Source organism: Artibeus jamaicensis, unplaced genomic scaffold (assembly GCF_021234435.1).
Source record: "Artibeus jamaicensis isolate MK-2021 breed Jamaican fruit bat unplaced genomic scaffold, CSHL_Jam_final contig_3152, whole genome shotgun sequence".
Classification (NCBI taxonomy): Eukaryota; Metazoa; Chordata; class Mammalia; order Chiroptera; family Phyllostomidae; genus Artibeus; species Artibeus jamaicensis.
The window spans coordinates 2,136,920-2,153,615 of record NW_026521729.1 but is presented as its reverse complement, the minus strand read 5'-3'; the positions used below and the strand labels follow the sequence as shown (position 1 = coordinate 2,153,615).

At 52.8% G+C, this 16,696-nt stretch overlaps 1 protein-coding gene and 1 long non-coding RNA gene across 2 annotated transcripts; both read left to right on the top strand.

The window, feature by feature from the left end:
* Positions 1 to 372: 372 nt before the first annotated feature.
* LOC128627087 (uncharacterized) lies at positions 373 to 12,835 on the top strand. Its single transcript, XR_008391187.1, has 3 exons — positions 373 to 395; positions 669 to 834; positions 12,748 to 12,835. It is a non-coding gene; the product is annotated as an uncharacterized LOC128627087 (long non-coding RNA).
* Positions 12,836 to 12,892: 57 nt separating this feature from the next.
* Positions 12,893 to 14,954, top strand: LOC119046483 (metallothionein-4). The gene is made up of 3 exons (XM_037141611.2): positions 12,893 to 12,942; positions 14,177 to 14,242; positions 14,760 to 14,954. Exons 1-3 carry the CDS (start codon positions 12,912 to 12,914, stop codon positions 14,849 to 14,851), a joined length of 189 nt encoding a protein of 62 aa, XP_036997506.1. The 5' UTR covers positions 12,893 to 12,911; the 3' UTR covers positions 14,852 to 14,954.
* Positions 14,955 to 16,696: the final 1,742 nt, after the last annotated feature.

Genomic DNA, 16,696 nt, shown 5'->3' with positions numbered 1-16,696 from the left:
TCCTTGACAAGAACACTCAGCGATTTCCAACCCTTTACAAGCAAGGTCGCAACGAACCTCACCCCTGGTTCTGTGCGCTCGGTGCACGCAAGCGCACAGAGGGCCATTTCCCGGCAGCAATGTTGTCTCGCGAAAGCGCTCACGCCTTCCGTGTTGTGGAGGCTGCCACGGCCCGAAGTCACTGGCCCTGTCCGAACACGTGTTTCCCCGAAACCTCCCCCAACAGCATGCCGCTCATTCCGGGATCTCTGCCCATCTAAGAGACGTTGAAAAACAAAACAAACAAGCAAAACAGAACCAGAGGCATGGAAACATGGAACAGACCGACAGTGACTGCAGGGGAGGGGGAGGGGGATAAGGGAGGAAAGAAGGGGAAGGGTCTAGGCAAGCAACAGGTATGAATGACCCCGGGATGTGGACAACAGTGTGGGTACTGGCTGTGGGAGGGGGGTGCTGGGGGCAGGGGAGAGCAATGAGGGAAACTGGGGTAACTGTAATAGAACAGCCATAAAAAATAAAACGATACCTGCCTGTAGTTTTAATTTGCACTTCTATGATCATTAGTGTAGATGCGTATCTTATCACTTGCTCGAACGGGGATTCGTGTTATGTTTTTCTCTGTCATCCCTCCTTGCACTTACATGAATGATCTACATTTTCTACCATAGACCCTGTGCTTCCACTGGGAATCCCACTCCAGTAATTCTGAGCTGAGCCCTCTTTGGCCCCCTGAAGGCGATGAAAGATGGGGATCTGTACGTCCTGGAGCATCTGAACCACAGCCATGCCCGATGACCTGAGTCTCCTTTCCGGATTTCCAGCTGGAAACCAAGGGTGATGATTTACCTTGAGGGCTGGGAAGGTGACTCAGCCCAGGCCCAGGGTTTCGGCCGGCTCGCCAACTATGGTGGGCCTGCCCAGGACTGTGCAGGGCACTGGCCTGCCCACCCCCCAGGAACAGGACTTCTTAGTCCTTGCAAGTTTCTGTTTTTTCCCCCACAGCTTAAAAAACCGTGGTAGGAACAGAATACTCCATTCAAAGGAGGCCCTGAAAGGCCCTTTGTGTACCTCGGTCCAGGCATCAGTTCAAGGTTCCCTGAAAGAGAAATTCTTGGACAGAAGCTGGCAGGTCAGGCCCTCATTAATTAGCCACTGGCGTCCTTGCCTCATTAGTATGCAAACACATGCAGGCCCAGCCTCTGCTCCTCCTCAGAGCTCCCGGACCCAGATGTGTGCTAGTGTGAAATTTAGAAGAGTGATTTTTTTTTTTCCTGCTTCACCTAAAAAGAGAGCTCGAGAGATAGGGGCTTCTCCTCCCTGGGATGTCACTGCAGCAGGTCACCTTCCAGGGTTCTAGTCATTATCTTGATGATTCTGGCATGGGGGACAGAGCTCAGGGTTTGCAGCCAGAGAGATGGCAGTTCAGATCCTGGCTAGCTGACCTTGGCAGATAACATCTCTGAACTAGTGTTCCTGTCTGGAATACGGATTAACCACAGTACCTACTCTGCTGGTGAGGTGTGGGTGTCCTGCGATGCAGAAATGGGACCAACGGGGTTTGGAGGTCACGGAACAGCAGAACCAGGCTTTCCCTCTAAGGAGACTGTCACTAAACCATCTCTCAAAATTCAAGTTCACGAGTTCAATGGGCAGACAAAGCCAATCACTAAAACATCAGAGCTTAGAGATCGAAAAAGGTTTATTCAATTTGGCCAAAGCAAGAGGAAGGGCGAGCACCATCTCTCAAATCTGCTCTCCCCCAGGAACAAAAGTAGGGAGTTTTTATGCAGCTGGGGAATCGGGGAGGGAGCTGTGGGGAACCCAGGGAGAAGTCTGTGTTCCTTCGGTCTCAGAAAACACCCTGTGCGACCATTGGACTTCTGGGCCAGCAGGTGGTCCCAACTTTCTTCAAGGCATTCATTCCATTTGCACAACAAACACAAATTTTCCTCGTGACCCTGGAGTTCTTTCTTTCTGCTGGACAAACATGCATCAGCGTGTTTTTTTCCCCAGGGAAAATGTAATAGCTTTCTTCAGCTTCTCAAAAGGGGTTTTGACTCAAAAAGATTACAAATCACTGAGAGGAATGGATGAGGTCACTGGTTCCCAAACCTGGGAGTCAGTCACCTGAGGAGTTTTAAAAAAAGATGGGGCTCTTCCTGGATCCTCCTCCCAGCCCACTGAGTCAGAATTTCTAAAGGGCTTGTTTTTGAGAATTTCTCACTGGGTCATTCTGATGCCCTCAGCCAAGGGTCAGCCTGAAGTCTCTAAAAAATAGTAACCAAAGGCCTTGGTGAATTTTAAGAGATTCTGTGCTCCTGAAGCTTTAGGATTTTAAATCAGGAGGTTGCCAATGAGGAAGCTGTGGGCTTCTCTGGTCTATGGATGCATTAGTTGTCCATGGGGAGAGTATTTTAAAATAATAAACAACTAAACAAATCTGATCAGTGTTCAAAATTAGAATATTTCACAATCCAGGCTTTAACTTTCTCTTCTAAAATTGGAAGAACTGACAAAATTTGACCCTCACTTCCCAATCTCACCGTTCAGTTGGGGCTTACTCGGTTTGCCACAGTCCCCACCATTCCCTATTACCTACCATCAGCTTACTTCACTCTTACACATTCACCACCTTGCCCCTTAGGTCACTTACATGAGAGACCCCTATTTGAAGTTTCCCAGGATATTCACCAGCTTGGGAGATTATTGACCCTAAATTGAATCCCAGACTGAGTCAAGGGCCACCTGCTCCTGGCTGAACTGGGAACTGAGGAGCCTGAAGTCCACACTTTCCCCAGACACCTGTCCACACTTACCCTGCTGGCATCTGGGAGTTGTCCTGTGACTCTGGCACTGGGGCCGAGGACTTCAAAGCCAAACAAGTTCCAAACTGGGTTGGCACCAACCCTCCTTGGCCTTGACTTGTTTTCTTCTGCTAGGCAGGACCTTCCCGCCTCTTCTTGCTTCCTATTAAAATTAACAAGCGTTTCAGGCAGGCATCAAAGGCAGGGCTGTGCCTTTAATGTTAATCCAGGCAGACCCAGGCTGCACTCACAACCCATCCCCTGCCGTCCTCCCTTCCAGCTGAGCTGAGTGGTGTGATTCAGCTGGGAGGGCCGGAATCGGAGTTTTGGCCATTCTCATCTGTTTGATATTTGCACCAAGGAACATTTGCAGGGCCAGGCAAACATCTTCACAGCAATTTTCTTCAAAGTACCCTACAAGAGCTGGCCAATTCTTTTCCTTTGTTCAAAGATTTTATTTATATATTGTGAGAAAGGGAGAAAGAAAAGGAGAGAAACATTGATGTGAGAAAGAAACATCAGTTGGTTACCTATTGTACGTGCCCCAATTAGGGACAGAACCTGCAACCCAGAAATGTGCCCTGACCGGGAATTGAACTGGTGACCTTTCGCTTTGTGGGACCACACCCAACCAACTGAGCTACACTGGTCAGAGCATGGCCAATTATTCTTAACAGGCACCCTTAGAAAGGTGTGTTATAAACCCCATTTTACTGGCAGGGAAACTGAGGTCAAATGGCTTGCCTAAGGCCTTAGAGAGAGAGAGAGAGAGACTCAAAGCCATGGCGGAAAAAAAAATCTGTGTCCATCCGAGTCTTCCTCAGTCCTGAAGCTGGCCCAGAAATCCCAGCACGCTGAAGCTTTCGTGCTCACCCGGGTTGTCGTGGCCACCCGTTCTGGTTCTCACACCGGGCTTCCCAGACCCGAGCTGCCCAGAGACATCGGGTCAGTGACCCCACGGGCGCAGAGAGGGGCAGCGGGCCCTGTCACCCACCCCTTCCCAGGGCAGAAATGGCAGCAGTGGGTCATTACTCCCCTCCTAGAAACCCCTCAAGCTGTTATCTTTGATTTTTCCTCCCTAACATGGAGTGGCAGAGGGCAGCAGTAATTATTTGCAGAAAACTATGTATTTGGACTGGAGAAATCAACAAATTGAAATACTGCTACACTGTGGTTCGGAGTTCTAGGTGGAATCCCCAACAGGTGGGTAAGGGAGTCTTGGTCGCTCTGCCTGAGGGACCTGTTTGAACAGAAGTCCTCAGACCCCCCAGGATGTCCAGCCCGCAGGGAACGTTTAGCCGTCTGGAGGGCCCCAGCACATGGGTGGGGAGGGGCGGCTGCAGGGCCTCGAGCTGCTGAATTCACTCTCACATCTTTGGAGGAGAGACAAGACTGGAAAAGGACCTGCAGACAATTAATAGTTAGTAAAGTTTCTGGAAAGTGAAGCTTTGATCTCGAAGCTCTAGATCAAAACGTTGGCCGAGGGGATGGAGCCTCTAGAAATCTTAGAGATAGGGACCTCTTCAACAGCCCCCAAAACACTGTCTTTACCAGCACCGGGAGCAGAGCTGGAGGAGACCTGAGCAGTCATCTCGCTGTGGGCGTCTCCTTGATGGTTCGGGGAAACTGAGTCCCCGGGCAGAGAAGTGAGCCTGCGAGTGAGGGATGCCAGTGAGGGAATAGAGAGGACTCAGGTGTCCCGAGTCCCAGCCCGGTCTTCTTGTTCTAAGGGAGAGAAAAGAAGACGCAAGAGAAAAAGTGAGACATGGGAAGAACAAGGGGGAATGAGAGAGAAGGAGGAGGAAAGAGGAAAGGGAAGAAACACAGGAGAAGGGGCAGAGGGTCATGTACACGAAGCCCTAGTCTGTTTCACCATCCGGGCCCTTTCACCATCCGGGCCCACGGTTCTGCAATGCTCACCAGTGATTTCTTTGCTGGGTGCCTCAGCACCCCAATACACTGCCAAACCTTCTTTGTAGTACCCTGGGGTGACGCGTGTGGCACCATGTGGGGCCCTCAGCAGCTGCTTAACCCACTTGGGTGGCTCTGCAAATGGGTACTCTGCAGTCACCTAGGAGGCTGCAAATGTCCTGGGAGGTTTTCCTCCCTGAACCCCTCACCTCGGCCAGCCGACCCACTCTGGCGGGGGACAGGCAAGGCACTCCCCTGGGGGCTTGGGCTCCCAATCTGTAGCTGGGGTTGGGGTTGAAAGAAGGTTTGGACTTCATTATCACCCTTGTAGCTCTGGGGTTCTAGAGTTATGTTAATTCCAGAAGTTCTGCTTTTCTCCTTCTTCAAGTCTTCCTGGGAGGTATGGTAGAGCCAAGCCAGAACTCCTGGCTCCGGATCCATTATGGCCCAAAGGAAGGGTTTCATGTAAAGGGCGTAAAGTTCAAAAACCTAAGACGAACTTTGTCGACTCGGAGGACATAAAGGCTGAGGGTGCAACTCAGGGATGTCCCTTCTACTCTCTCCCACTGGGGGCAGGATGGGACCTAGCACCCTATCTGCAGCACCTCCATGTACCCTGGGGCTCTGAGCATGCAGTATGAAAACCCCTGGTCCAGCCCAACAGTCCATGAGAGTTACCTGGACTGGGAGGGGTGAAGGGCAGAGACTGGGGTGAGGTGAGGCACCTAAGGGCACAAAATTTAGACCGGGGCTCACTCCCAGGGTCATTCAAGTACTACCCAACACCTGTGTGCCTCACAGAAATTCATTTGCTTTCTTCTCTGCTGATCGCTATGGACATGCTCTCGTTGCTACTGGAAATCAAGCTCCTAAGGACCAGGCCCTGGCTCATGTATCTGGCTCATGTATCCCATTCAGAGGGCTAATCTGAAGCCTAGCACGTAGGCAGCCCTGAAGGTGTGCTAAATGATGGATGAAAGGAAAGGGGTTGGGGGCTGGGGAGGAGAAGGAGGAGGAGAAGAAGGAGCAGACGGGGAAAGAGGGGGAGAGAGGGGAGGAAGAAGAACAAAAGAAGGGAAAAAGACCAACGATTAATCTTGAACCTCCTTCCGCCTCTCCAAAGCCCTAATCTGGGCTGCCAGCCAACCTGGACCAGCCACCTTGCTGCTGGGGATAATTGCTGGCTTCAGCCTCACTCATTCTTCCCGCGGGCCGTGTGCAAATCGGAGGGTTTCACTTGCCCATTGGGTACCAAATTATAGCTGCGGAGCTGGAGTCCCATGTAATTAACCAGCAGCCGCAAGCCCTGGAGAGTCCAGGAAGCCCGCCGACTCTGCCGGGGATGGGGCCAAGCAGAGTGGATCCTAATTAGCGGTGGCCTGATTTTCACAATCTACGTTGCTGGGACCCGCCTCCTGGGAGGCTGTTAACTTACAGGCTGTGGGGTTCTTTCCCAGGGCTCCATGAGTAGAACGGGGGGGGGGGGATCAGAAAGCAGAATTGTGTGTGTGTGTGTGTGTGTGTGAAAAACTTTACAGCACATCAAAATCCACAGAACCTTTTCTTGATGATAAGATCTTTCAAATCCCCTCAGCACAGCTGTCAGAACTGGGATCACAAAGAGGGAAGCATGTCATGAGCCCAGCTGGGGAGGAGTCAATAGTGCATCTGGGAAAGGGGGGGACTGCCCCTGCTCTTCACAATCAGCCTCACCCCAAAGCCCAACAGGCCAGGGTCTAGGGCAGTCTGTGCCAGTGTTCACCCCTCTGCACTATGCTCTCTCTTGATAGAGTGTGAAAGGCTGATGAGACACCCACAGCAGCGTGAGGTTGCCTGGACCGTGGCTTGTGCTCTGGATGTTAATGGCGGCAGCAACATGCAAATCACCCCTCAGTGAGATACCATTACACTCCACATTTGTCAGATGGGCAAACATCTCCAGGTCTGAGTTCGGGAAGTACTAGAGGAGCAGGGAGGGAAAGGGGGGTCCCGGAGACCGCTAGAGGGTCTTTGGAGACCAATTGTTCCACTACCCACTCACTGCCGTCCTTCTCAGGATGAGTGAGCCTTGTACCCTCATGTCCATGACACAGCTGGGGATGTTCCTCGAAGCAGTTTTATAGTAAAAACGATGCAGCATAAGGGTCCAGGGCAGGGGCAGGCTCAGGAAGCCGCTTAGGAGGTGGGTGCTGAATCTTTGCCGCAGAGGATGGTGGCTCAGAGCTGGTGGGTGGTGGAGGCAGGCAAGACTGTATAGGTGGGAGGACGAGGTTGGAGGTGAGGCGGGAGCAGGAGCTCCACTGGGGGTATGTCAGGTCGAAAGGCAGTTTGGTATCCTGTGGAATGTGGAGCGGCAGCCAGAAACGTGGCTACAGAGTTCAAAAGAGAGGCCCGACCTGGAGAGGTAAACTAGGAGCCCACAGCACAGATGGAACTTAAGGCCAGGAGCTCATTCATTTTTTATTTCTTATAAATAAAAGAATTGAGGCAAATGGGATGGCGTTGACCTCTGCGAATGCTGGGTGGTGGATGCTGCAGCATTGGTAATGCCATTCTTTGTGCTTTTTAGTATGTTTGAACTTTTGAGTAATCGAGTTAATTAATAAACAGCCTGTGAGGCGGCAAGGCTCCAGACTGCGGAACAGTTTTGCCGTGAGTGCCTCAGACCTAAAAGTGTGGGTGCTGGCAGCGGGTTGAGGAGCTGGGTTCCAATCCCCCTGCCCCCCCCCCCCAGCTCAGTGGTCAGGGGTTGACTGTCTGTCCCTGGGCCTCTGCTTTGTCGTGTGAACAACAAGGGCTGGCCCACGACTTCTCAGCGTTCTTCCAGTGGCGTCCATCCAGGATTCCAGCTGGTGCCCCCAAGAGCCCCCGCCTGCTCTGATTTCGTCCACCCACCGCTCAGGCCCGGCCCTACACATGAGGCCAGAAATACCCCACAGGAGGGCCCCGCAGGTGGGAGGTCAGCTTTGCCTCCAAGCACATGGAGACTGCAGCAAGGGGAGTCAGAAAGGACAGGGCCCCGTGCTCCCCAGAACCTGCGACCCCAAAAATATTAGGTTGAGCTTAAAAGCAGGGAACCCAGAGATTAAAATTCTTTCCAACATTTACTGCTGATGCACGCATCCTGCCCAGGACCCCAGGACCGGTCTGCGAGCCCGAAACACACAGACGGGTTGGGGCTGAACCAGCCTGACAAGTTGTAATAGGCACAGGTAATAATAATAATATTAATAGCAATAACAATAATAATAATTATGTGCCAGATTCCGAACTAAGCGCTCAGTATGCTTTCTCTCCTTTAACCCCGATAACGACAGTGCTGTAGGATTGTCATTTTCATTATTCAGATAAGTAAACCGAGGCTCAGAGGGGTCAACAACTGGCCCCAAGTCAAGTGGCAAAGAAGGAGCAGAGCTGGATTCAAACCCAGGCCTCGCAACTCCAGATCTCAAGCTCTCGAGCGCCCACAGTGAGCGACAAGATTCTCTAAATCTGTTCAACAAGAGCCACAGGAGACAGGATGAGTGAGCTGTCCGCTGAGCCACTGTCGGCTGAGCCACTTATTCATCACCAGCCCACGAACGTTTCTCCAGTGCCCACCTTGCGGCGGCACTTGGTGCACCTGGCCCTGGGGCTGCTGAGATGAGTGAGCACAGCCTCTGTTCTTGAGACCTCTGAGGTCTAGAGAGAGAGATCAGTTCACAAACCAGCACAATAAAGCCAACGGCCCCAGGCTGCTCCCAGGGAGCCACGAAGGTTTCAAGGGAAAGGATGGCGATCCCAAGAGCAAAGCAGGGACCCGGGTGTGGAGTCACGGTGGGGGACCGGTCTCGGCCATCACCACATGGCTGCACCTTCATCCCGAGGCCGTGAGTCCCAGAAACTCCTTCCTGGCAGAAAGTGCTGGGCGTGGGCATCGCACGCGTGGAGCTTTTACAAGAAGGGGAGAAGATGCAAAGGCTGGCACTTTGTGTTTTGTAAGCAGTGGCGTGTTCACTGCTTCCTCAGAACAACCTGTTCCACTGCGCCCCGAAAACCGCCTGACTTATGCCCGAAGGAGAGGCCACAGCTGGGAAGGAACTATTTAGGGCTCAGTGGCTCGAAAAAGCCACATTATCAGCACCATAACCACAGAAGACCTGTTGCAGAAAGATTGCTTCTACCTGGAAGGACCCTTAACTCGGGACCCCGGGGTGGGGGCCACCAACACCCTTTAGGAGAGCCACTAAATCCTCGAACGTGTGGAAAAGTATTGCGTATTTGTGCATTTGCCTTCTGGGTCAAGGGTTTAGAGTTTCCATCGGATTTTAAAGGGCTCCTGGAATCCTCCCAGAAGGCTAAGGATCACGTCTCTGAAGAAATAGCTATTCTCTCAGTGCGGATGTGAGCGGTGCCTGCCTGCCATTACATGTGCTTAGAGTGGCATGTGTGCTCTTGTTTTCCATGCAGAAATAAGGAGCTGGGACGGAGAAGATGCGCCAAAGTGGGAAGGGGCCTGCGGATGCGGGAAAGGGCTGTGTAAAAGCGACTGGTCAGCCCGGGGCGCAGTTCAGCGTGGACCCGATTACTCTGTGCACCACTGTTTCAACCTGCACAACCCCGAAACTGGGCGATATCTTCACGCTAGGGAATTGGGTCTTGCTATCATTCCGTCCGGGCATTAAGCAACATCAGAGCATCAGTTGTCCAAAGGAAAAAAACAATTCCTGGGCAGGGATTGGGGAAGGTAACTCACAGGCAGTGAATTCACAGGTAGGTTAGTTACAGGTTGGGAAGGGGGAGGAGAGGCAGCTTCGACGAGGGTAAAGGAAAAGTCCTCTCTCTCCCTAGACTCACTGGTTCAGGCCAGACCTTCCAAGGCATTATTATTGATGACGCGGCACACCCACGCTGCAGGGGGAAGCTGACCTGCCAAGAGACAGGGCTGGTCCCCGGCTGGGAATACAGGCCCAGGAAGGTGGTTCCAGCCTCTGGACTCCGAGGGCAGCCCAGCCCAGCCCAGCCATGGGTTTCCTGAGCTGAGACGTCCTCCTGACCTTGTGAACCACGAGCCCTATTTTTATTCACCCTCAGCTCCCAAGTGCTCAGCACAGTGCTGGCCCTGAACATTGTTGAATGAATGAATGTGGCCGGGTCCCCTACTAGACTGTGAACTCCCTTCTGGCAGGGACCACTGTGGGATCACGACAATATTGCCCTACTTAGTCCTCCCCAGTGCCCTGCGATCCCTTCCTCCACACTAGACACTCTCAGCTCAGATCCGCAGTTCCATGGGTCAGCCTGAGGCCCTGGTGGTCCTTAGGAGTAAGTGATGGAGACCCTGGTAACATACAAATGGGGAGGGATTATCTCCACAGGTTATGGCAGGCCTCTGTGAATGGTGACAGCATTTTTCAGCAAAGGTCCTCGGTATTCACATGTGGGAAAGTAGTCATGCATTTGCCACTCACCATTCACTCACTCATTCATTTGTTCACCTGTGTGCCCCCTCTCTCATTCATATCTTCAGTCATTCACCTACCCATCTGGCTGATTCATTGACTGATTCATTGGTTCATTCATCCATTCAACATTCTCTAGACATTGCAAAGAACATTGTGTGGACATAGCAATGCTTCAGACACTGGTCTCGCTCCTGACAGCTCCCAGGTTGGGGTGAGGGACACAAAAGTCATGAACATACACAATCACACAGAGCAGAACAGAAGGTAGTAAATGCCATGAGAAACGTACAGACACATCTCTGAGGGGCCACAGAGGGAGAGATCTCTCCCAGCCAAGAGAGGGAGAAATCAGAGGCAGCTTCCTGGAGGAAGCAGGGTCAGCAGCAGCTCCAGAATTTCTGCATGGAGAGAGGGTGCGGATGGCAGCTGGTGGGGGAAGCTTGAAGCTCATCTGGCATGCACTTTGCATAAGACTGAAGTCAGCTGCCTAGGTCAATGAATGGGGTTATGGTAGAGACTGGCAGCTGGTTGAATCTCCCCCAAATTTCCTCTTGCTTTCACTACCCAAGAGATGGAGTTGAAGCACATGCCTCGGTGAACGGGGAGGATTTATTTGAACTGAAGGTGATAGGGAAAATATGAACACCTGCCAGGAGCACAGGCCTGGGAAAGTTCAAGGCGATTGCAGAGATCCTGGAGCAATCAGGTTCTGGTGGAACAGGTAGGAGGAAGTAGTGGGCGATGAGCTTGGAAAGGTAACTTGAACTTGAAAGGCAAGGTTAAAATGTAGGGCTTCATTTTCCTGTTCATATTTTTTATCTTCCTTTTCTTAGATAAGTCCCTTTAATATTTCCTATACTAATGGCTTGGTGATGATGAACTCCTTTAACTTGACCTTACCTGGAAAGCACATTATCTGCCCTTCCATTCTGAATGATAGCTTTGCCGGACAGAGTATTCCTGGATGTAGGTCCTTGCCTTTCATGACTTCAAATACTTCTTTCCAGCCCCTTCTTGCCTGTAAGGTTTCTTTTGAGAAATCAGCTCACAGTCTTATGGGAACTCCTTTTCAGGTAATTCTCTCCTTTCTTCTTGCTGCTTTTAAGATTCTTTGTTTTTAATTTTGTGACAAAAAACTCACAACTATCAACAAATGAACCTTAAAAAAAGAAATAAAGAAAAACAATGAAAACAAAAACTAAGCAAACAACTAGAATAGGAACAGAATCAGAGAAATGGAGATCACATGGAGGGATTTCAGTGGGGAAGGGGAAGGGAGGAATAGGGGGCGAAGGTATAGAGAAGAAGAAGCATAATTAGTAGGCATTAAATAGATGGGGAGAGGTCAAAAACGGTATAGGAAGCAGAAAACTCAAAGAACTTATACGTGCAACCCATGGACATGAACTAAGGGGGAGGGGAATGTTGGAGGGTTGTGGGGTGCAGGATAGAGGGGGAATAAAGAAAGGAAAATTGGGAAAACTGTAATAGCATAATCAATAAATATATACTTTTAAAAAAAAGATGTAGGGCTTCATTCAACAGATGTGGGGGGCCACTGAAGGTTTGGGCCAAGAGAGCAACATGGGCTGTGCTACTTTTAGCGATACATCATCTCTGGGCCAGGGTAGAGAATGAAGAGCGGGGAGCAAGACCACAGGAAGCTATTCCGGGCCCCTCCTTACGTTTAGAGGGGCTGAACAAGAGTACAACCAGGGTCCACATATCACTTGGCTAAAAGATTTAAAAGCTGTAAGTCAAATTAACAAGTAAATGGAATATGTTCAATTCTGTTACCTTGACAAAGTGAAGTTCAGGGCAACCCAGATGGCCAAGTTCAAATGTCTGATTCTCAGGTACCCACATTGGAACACAGAGGTGCCAGATCTGCCCAGTGGCCCTAGTCCCCGACCTGTGACCCATGTCCCTTCTCTTCCCACACCTAGCTTCTTCCCTCACTGCGAGAGGCCTCACACACTCGGCGGGCACCCAGCCCACACTTCCAGACTCTGCCCACCCCCCGCAAAGAGCCACCCCCAGCCACCCCTCAGGCTGAGAGGGACACACATGGGCTGTGCATGTGCCCTTGGGGACCTAGGGAGGAAGATCGAACCAACCCTTGGAAGCAAGTGGGCTTGGGATGGATACTGGCTTCTCCATGTGTGGCCTGTAAGGAGAGGCTGCACATGGCCCTGACTTTGGACCTTCTCAGCCATGAGGACTGGGATCCAAATCCAGGAGAGGGCCTGCGTGGGGTCTTCCACGGCCCAGAACCTAGGATCGGCCCCTCTTGCCCAACCCAGGGAGAGAGAATGAGACCCTTAGCCAGGGTGGGAGCAGCCCCTGTGAGGGAGCGAACAGAAGTGGCAGGTAGTGGAATGCATAGGACAGGGAGACCCAATGGGTGCAGCTGCCAATGGGAGCCCTGCAGGTGCCACAGAGCTTGGTCCTGGAGCCCTGACACCTTAGCAGGTGGGCAGGTCGGTGGGGACAGTCACCTGCATACCTTGTCATGAAAAGCCACTTCAATGACTATACTACTCTTGCTCTCCTGTGCCCTTCCTCTGCTTGCTCTCCCCAACCCCCAGCCCGTGGTATCTGGCTGGGCCAAGTGCAAGGCGTCTGGCCCCAGGGAGAGGTGGGGTGAACCTGCACCTGCAGCTACACGGCTATAAATAGGCAGCCTCCGGTGGCTGCTCACTCGGCCTGCCTTCAGCAGAGAGAGCGCTGGAGCCTCCCAGAGACCTGGACCATGGACCCCAGGGAATGCTCCTGCACGTCTGGTGAGTGAGGATGCCCATGCCCCGGCTTCAGAGCCTTGCCCCAGCTTCCTCCAGGGAGCCTGCCAGTGTCTGGTCCACGCTTCTCTTCCCACAGCGAGGAGCCGCCAGTGGTGCTGGTTTCAGACTCGAGATCCTGGGGTAGCTCCCACTCTCCTTTGGCTACTGGCCTGATTTGCTAGAAGTAATAGCCTGGCTCCAGAATGACTGGAGGGGGCGCTGCCTGGCAGCAGGTCCCTAAGGGCAGCCACCAGGACAGGGGTTCAAGAGCTCAGGCCCAGAGCCCGGCTGCCTGGTTTCAGTCCATCGCAGCCATCACTTCTATCATTTACCATTTCCAGAGCTCTGTTTCCTCACCTGAAAACTAGATTACTCACCCCCCATCCCGTGTCCGTCTCCTAGGGAAGTGGTGAAAGTGCAGGAATCATACAGGACCTGCCGATGTCCAGGGAGTCGTTAGAAGTGCCTGGGGACTCCTGAGTCTGTGACACCACCTAACGCCACGGAAGCCTGTTGGCCGGGAGGGGTGGGGCCCCGGTTCGGAGCCATCCTGAGTTTTCTGGCCTTGAGACAGGGTATGAAGAAGCCTCTGTGGTCCTTAACAGGACATGTCTGTACCAAAAAGCTTGCCAGAGACAGGAGCTTCCAGTATCTCCCAATTCAAAACACTAGGTGGGGTGATTTTTTAAAGTGTAAAGGGTTGTTATGATGTGGAAGCAGTAGCGCCTGGGGCTCTCACTCTGGGCTTGTTAATGTCCTTTGCTCTCCCTCCCAACCATTCAGGGCTCCCGGTTGCCTGGGACCTTGACAAGGCGAAGGGGGTACAAAAGGCTCCCACGGTCCCTGGAGCCTGGGGGAGTCGCCTCCTCCTGTGGTTCTCAGCCCTGATTCGACAGCAGAACCACGTGTTGTTTTTTAAAAACACCGACTCCCTTTCCCCACCAAGACCTTTGACTCAGAACACGTCAAATGCCGGTCCCAGGAATCTACATTGTCACGAGGATTCTGGGGGTCGCTGAGGCAGCCACCCCAGTCTCCCCGCGTGGACTGTGACGGGGAACCACTGGATGGATGCTCCTCGCCACTTGGGGGGATGCTCGGCTGTGTCTTCGTCCCCCCCGTCCAGCACCGCCCAGGGAGAGCCGGAATCCTGCCGCCGTGGCGGTCTGCAGCGCGCCCAGCGGTCCCCGCTCCGCCTCAGCCCTCACGTGTATGATGGCCCTGTCCTCTCTTCTAGGAGGAGTCTGCCTCTGTGGAGACAACTGCAAATGCACAACGTGCAACTGTAAAACATGTCGAAAAAGTGAGTATGGCGACCGGGGCACCTCGGCCCGGAGCTGGGAAAGTCTGTTCCCTCGGTCCTCAGCCCTCCAGCCAGTGGGGTGGGGTGAGGCGGGGAGGGCCTCTGGATGCCTTCTACCCACACTTGCGAGTGGTCTGAAATGAGAGCTGGGCTCCCCAGGGCTGCAGCCCACCTGGCCATGAGGGTATCCACAGTTTCAGGTGTTCGGAGTAGGAAGAAGAATGAGGGGTGGTTCCAGCCTGCTCGGAGGTGAGGGGGAGAGAGCACTGGGCTGGAGTCAGCAGCTCCGGGTTTGGGTCTCGGGTCAGCCACTGTCCAATAACCTTGGCCAAGCCCTTCCCCTTCTCTGCACGGCCTCTGAGATCCCTCCCAGCTCCAGCATCCCAGGGTGGTCGTGACGTGGGCTGCAGCCTGTGGCAGGCTCCTCTCTCCCCGCTTCCTCCAAGTGCAGGGGAGGGGAAGGGGTAAGACAGCAGTGTGGACCCAAAGCTGAGCTGTCCGTCTCCCCCCCTTCCAGGCTGCTGCGCCTGCTGCCCCCCGGGCTGCGCCAAATGTGCCCAGGGTTGCATCTGCAAAGGAGCATCGGACAAGTGCAGCTGCTGCCACTGAGACCCACCGGCCTTGCTGAGGGCGAGGCCCGGGAAATGTCTGCACAGAGGGCTCGCTGAGAAGTTGAAACGATGGTACTTTTTATATATTCGCCCCAACAAGGTGGCAGTGACATTTCTGTGATGTGCTTGAAGCAATAAAGTTTTTACTCGTGGTTGTCTGGTGGTCAGAGAGCTGTTTTACCTCAACCAGGAAGGACCGGGAAGGGCTGACTCTGTGGCAGAGACATCGGTGGCCAGCCTGCGACCCTTCTGCACAGGGCTGCTACCCGCAGACTCCTGCACCTCTGTCTGGGGGCTGTCCCTGCTGCCTGAGCTTTCTGGATGCAAGCACAGGGCAGGCTGGGGGGATGGGGGAAGGCAAGGCCACAGGAAAACAGCCCTTAACAGATGACAAAGAGGAATTAGTAGATAAAATAAATACCCTCAGTGTCTTTGCCCTTACAGTGGAACAAATCTGAGACCTGGTCCACCCTGTCGTCCCCCAGGTGTCCCCAGCTGCACTGACCCCCAGCGGCCCACTGCAGTGGGCTGCCCTTCAACATACCCCGTATCAGCACCCTTCCTTCTCTGTCTCACTTCTCCATTCTCCCACCAGAGCTTCCTGGGGTTCCCACCCTAAGACGCTACTTGTACACGGTCTGCTTTGGGGGTAAAACCCAGGTTTAGCCAGGCTCCTCAGGCATAGTGTTGGCCCAGAACACCTCGTGGTGTTAATGGTGCTGTTTGAGGGACTTCAGCACTGAATCGGCCACAGGGGGTCAGCGTGGGTCTGGTGGGCATCCTCGAGGCCAAGACACTGAGGGCGGTAGCTGCCCCAGTTTGGTTATTCAGGTCAGCCTTCAGGACGGGGTGACTGGGCAGAGGTGGGCCAGGAGAAATGCGTGCTGTTCATTCAGGTTCTTGCATTTCGCAGCAGTCAATGTAATGAGAAACCAAGGTTTGTGTTCTCTCCCCCAGATGGCCGATGTGCATATCAGAGCTCTTACTACCCCACTTATTGATGCATTCATTGGTTGATTCTTATATGTGCCTTGACTGGGGACCAAACCCACAACCCTGGGGTATGGAGAGGGTGCTCTAACAACGGAGCTACCCAGCGAGGGCCTGTGTTTCATTATTACTATTGTTGTCGTTATAATATTAATCCTCACCCAAGGACATGCTCACTGACTTTTTTTTTTAGAGACAGAGAGAGGGAGGGAGGGAGGGAGAAAGAGAGAGAAACATCAGTGTGAGAGAGAAACATCAATCAGTTGCCTCTAGCATGTGCCCTGACGGTGCCAATCCCATAACCTAGGTATGTGCCCCGACCAGGAATCGAACCTGTGACCCTTTGGTTTACAGGGCAGCACTCCTACCAACTAAGCCACGCCAGCCAAGGCTGCTTTAATTTTTTGAATGGAGTGATTTCCTGAATCTCTCTGATGAGTTAAAGTTTTTATTTTATTTTATTTTCATTGTTAAGTTTTCCCTTTCTTAAACTATTTCTGCTTCTTGGAGCTGCAGGCGGGCTCTGTGGGTGTGGGCCGGGCTTGTGGGACAGCAGACTTGGTTCTGGCACGCCCGGGTAGGAGCTGGCCCTTCTCTAGCCCCCCCTCGGCAGCCCGGCCCCTCCCAGACTGGTTACTCCCTTTCTCTGCAGAAGACAGCCTCAGCGTGGGGGCAAATGGCAGAGCTGTACAAGATGAGGTAGGGAGGCCAACCCAGGCCACCTGGAAGATCCACAGTCGCATCTCCCATTAGTCTCCATCCTGGTTTCAGAAGCTAGTTCGCCTGCTGCTTTCCAGCCTGACTCCCCCAATAACAAAAAACAACCCCTCCCCCATCTTATTTCTCTCTAATG

What these genes read in the sequence shown, in the direction of transcription:
- LOC119046483 (XM_037141611.2), top strand. Translation starts at nt 12,912, where the DNA reads ATGGACCCCAGGGAATGCTCCTGCACGTCTG. An exon ending in GGAATGCTCCTGCACGTCTG is followed by an intron (nt 12,943 to 14,176) that starts GTGAGTGAGGAT and finishes CCTCTCTTCTAG; the next exon opens with GAGGAGTCTGCCTCTGTGGA. An exon ending in CTGTAAAACATGTCGAAAAA is followed by an intron (nt 14,243 to 14,759) that starts GTGAGTATGGCG and finishes CCCCCCTTCCAG; the next exon opens with GCTGCTGCGCCTGCTGCCCC.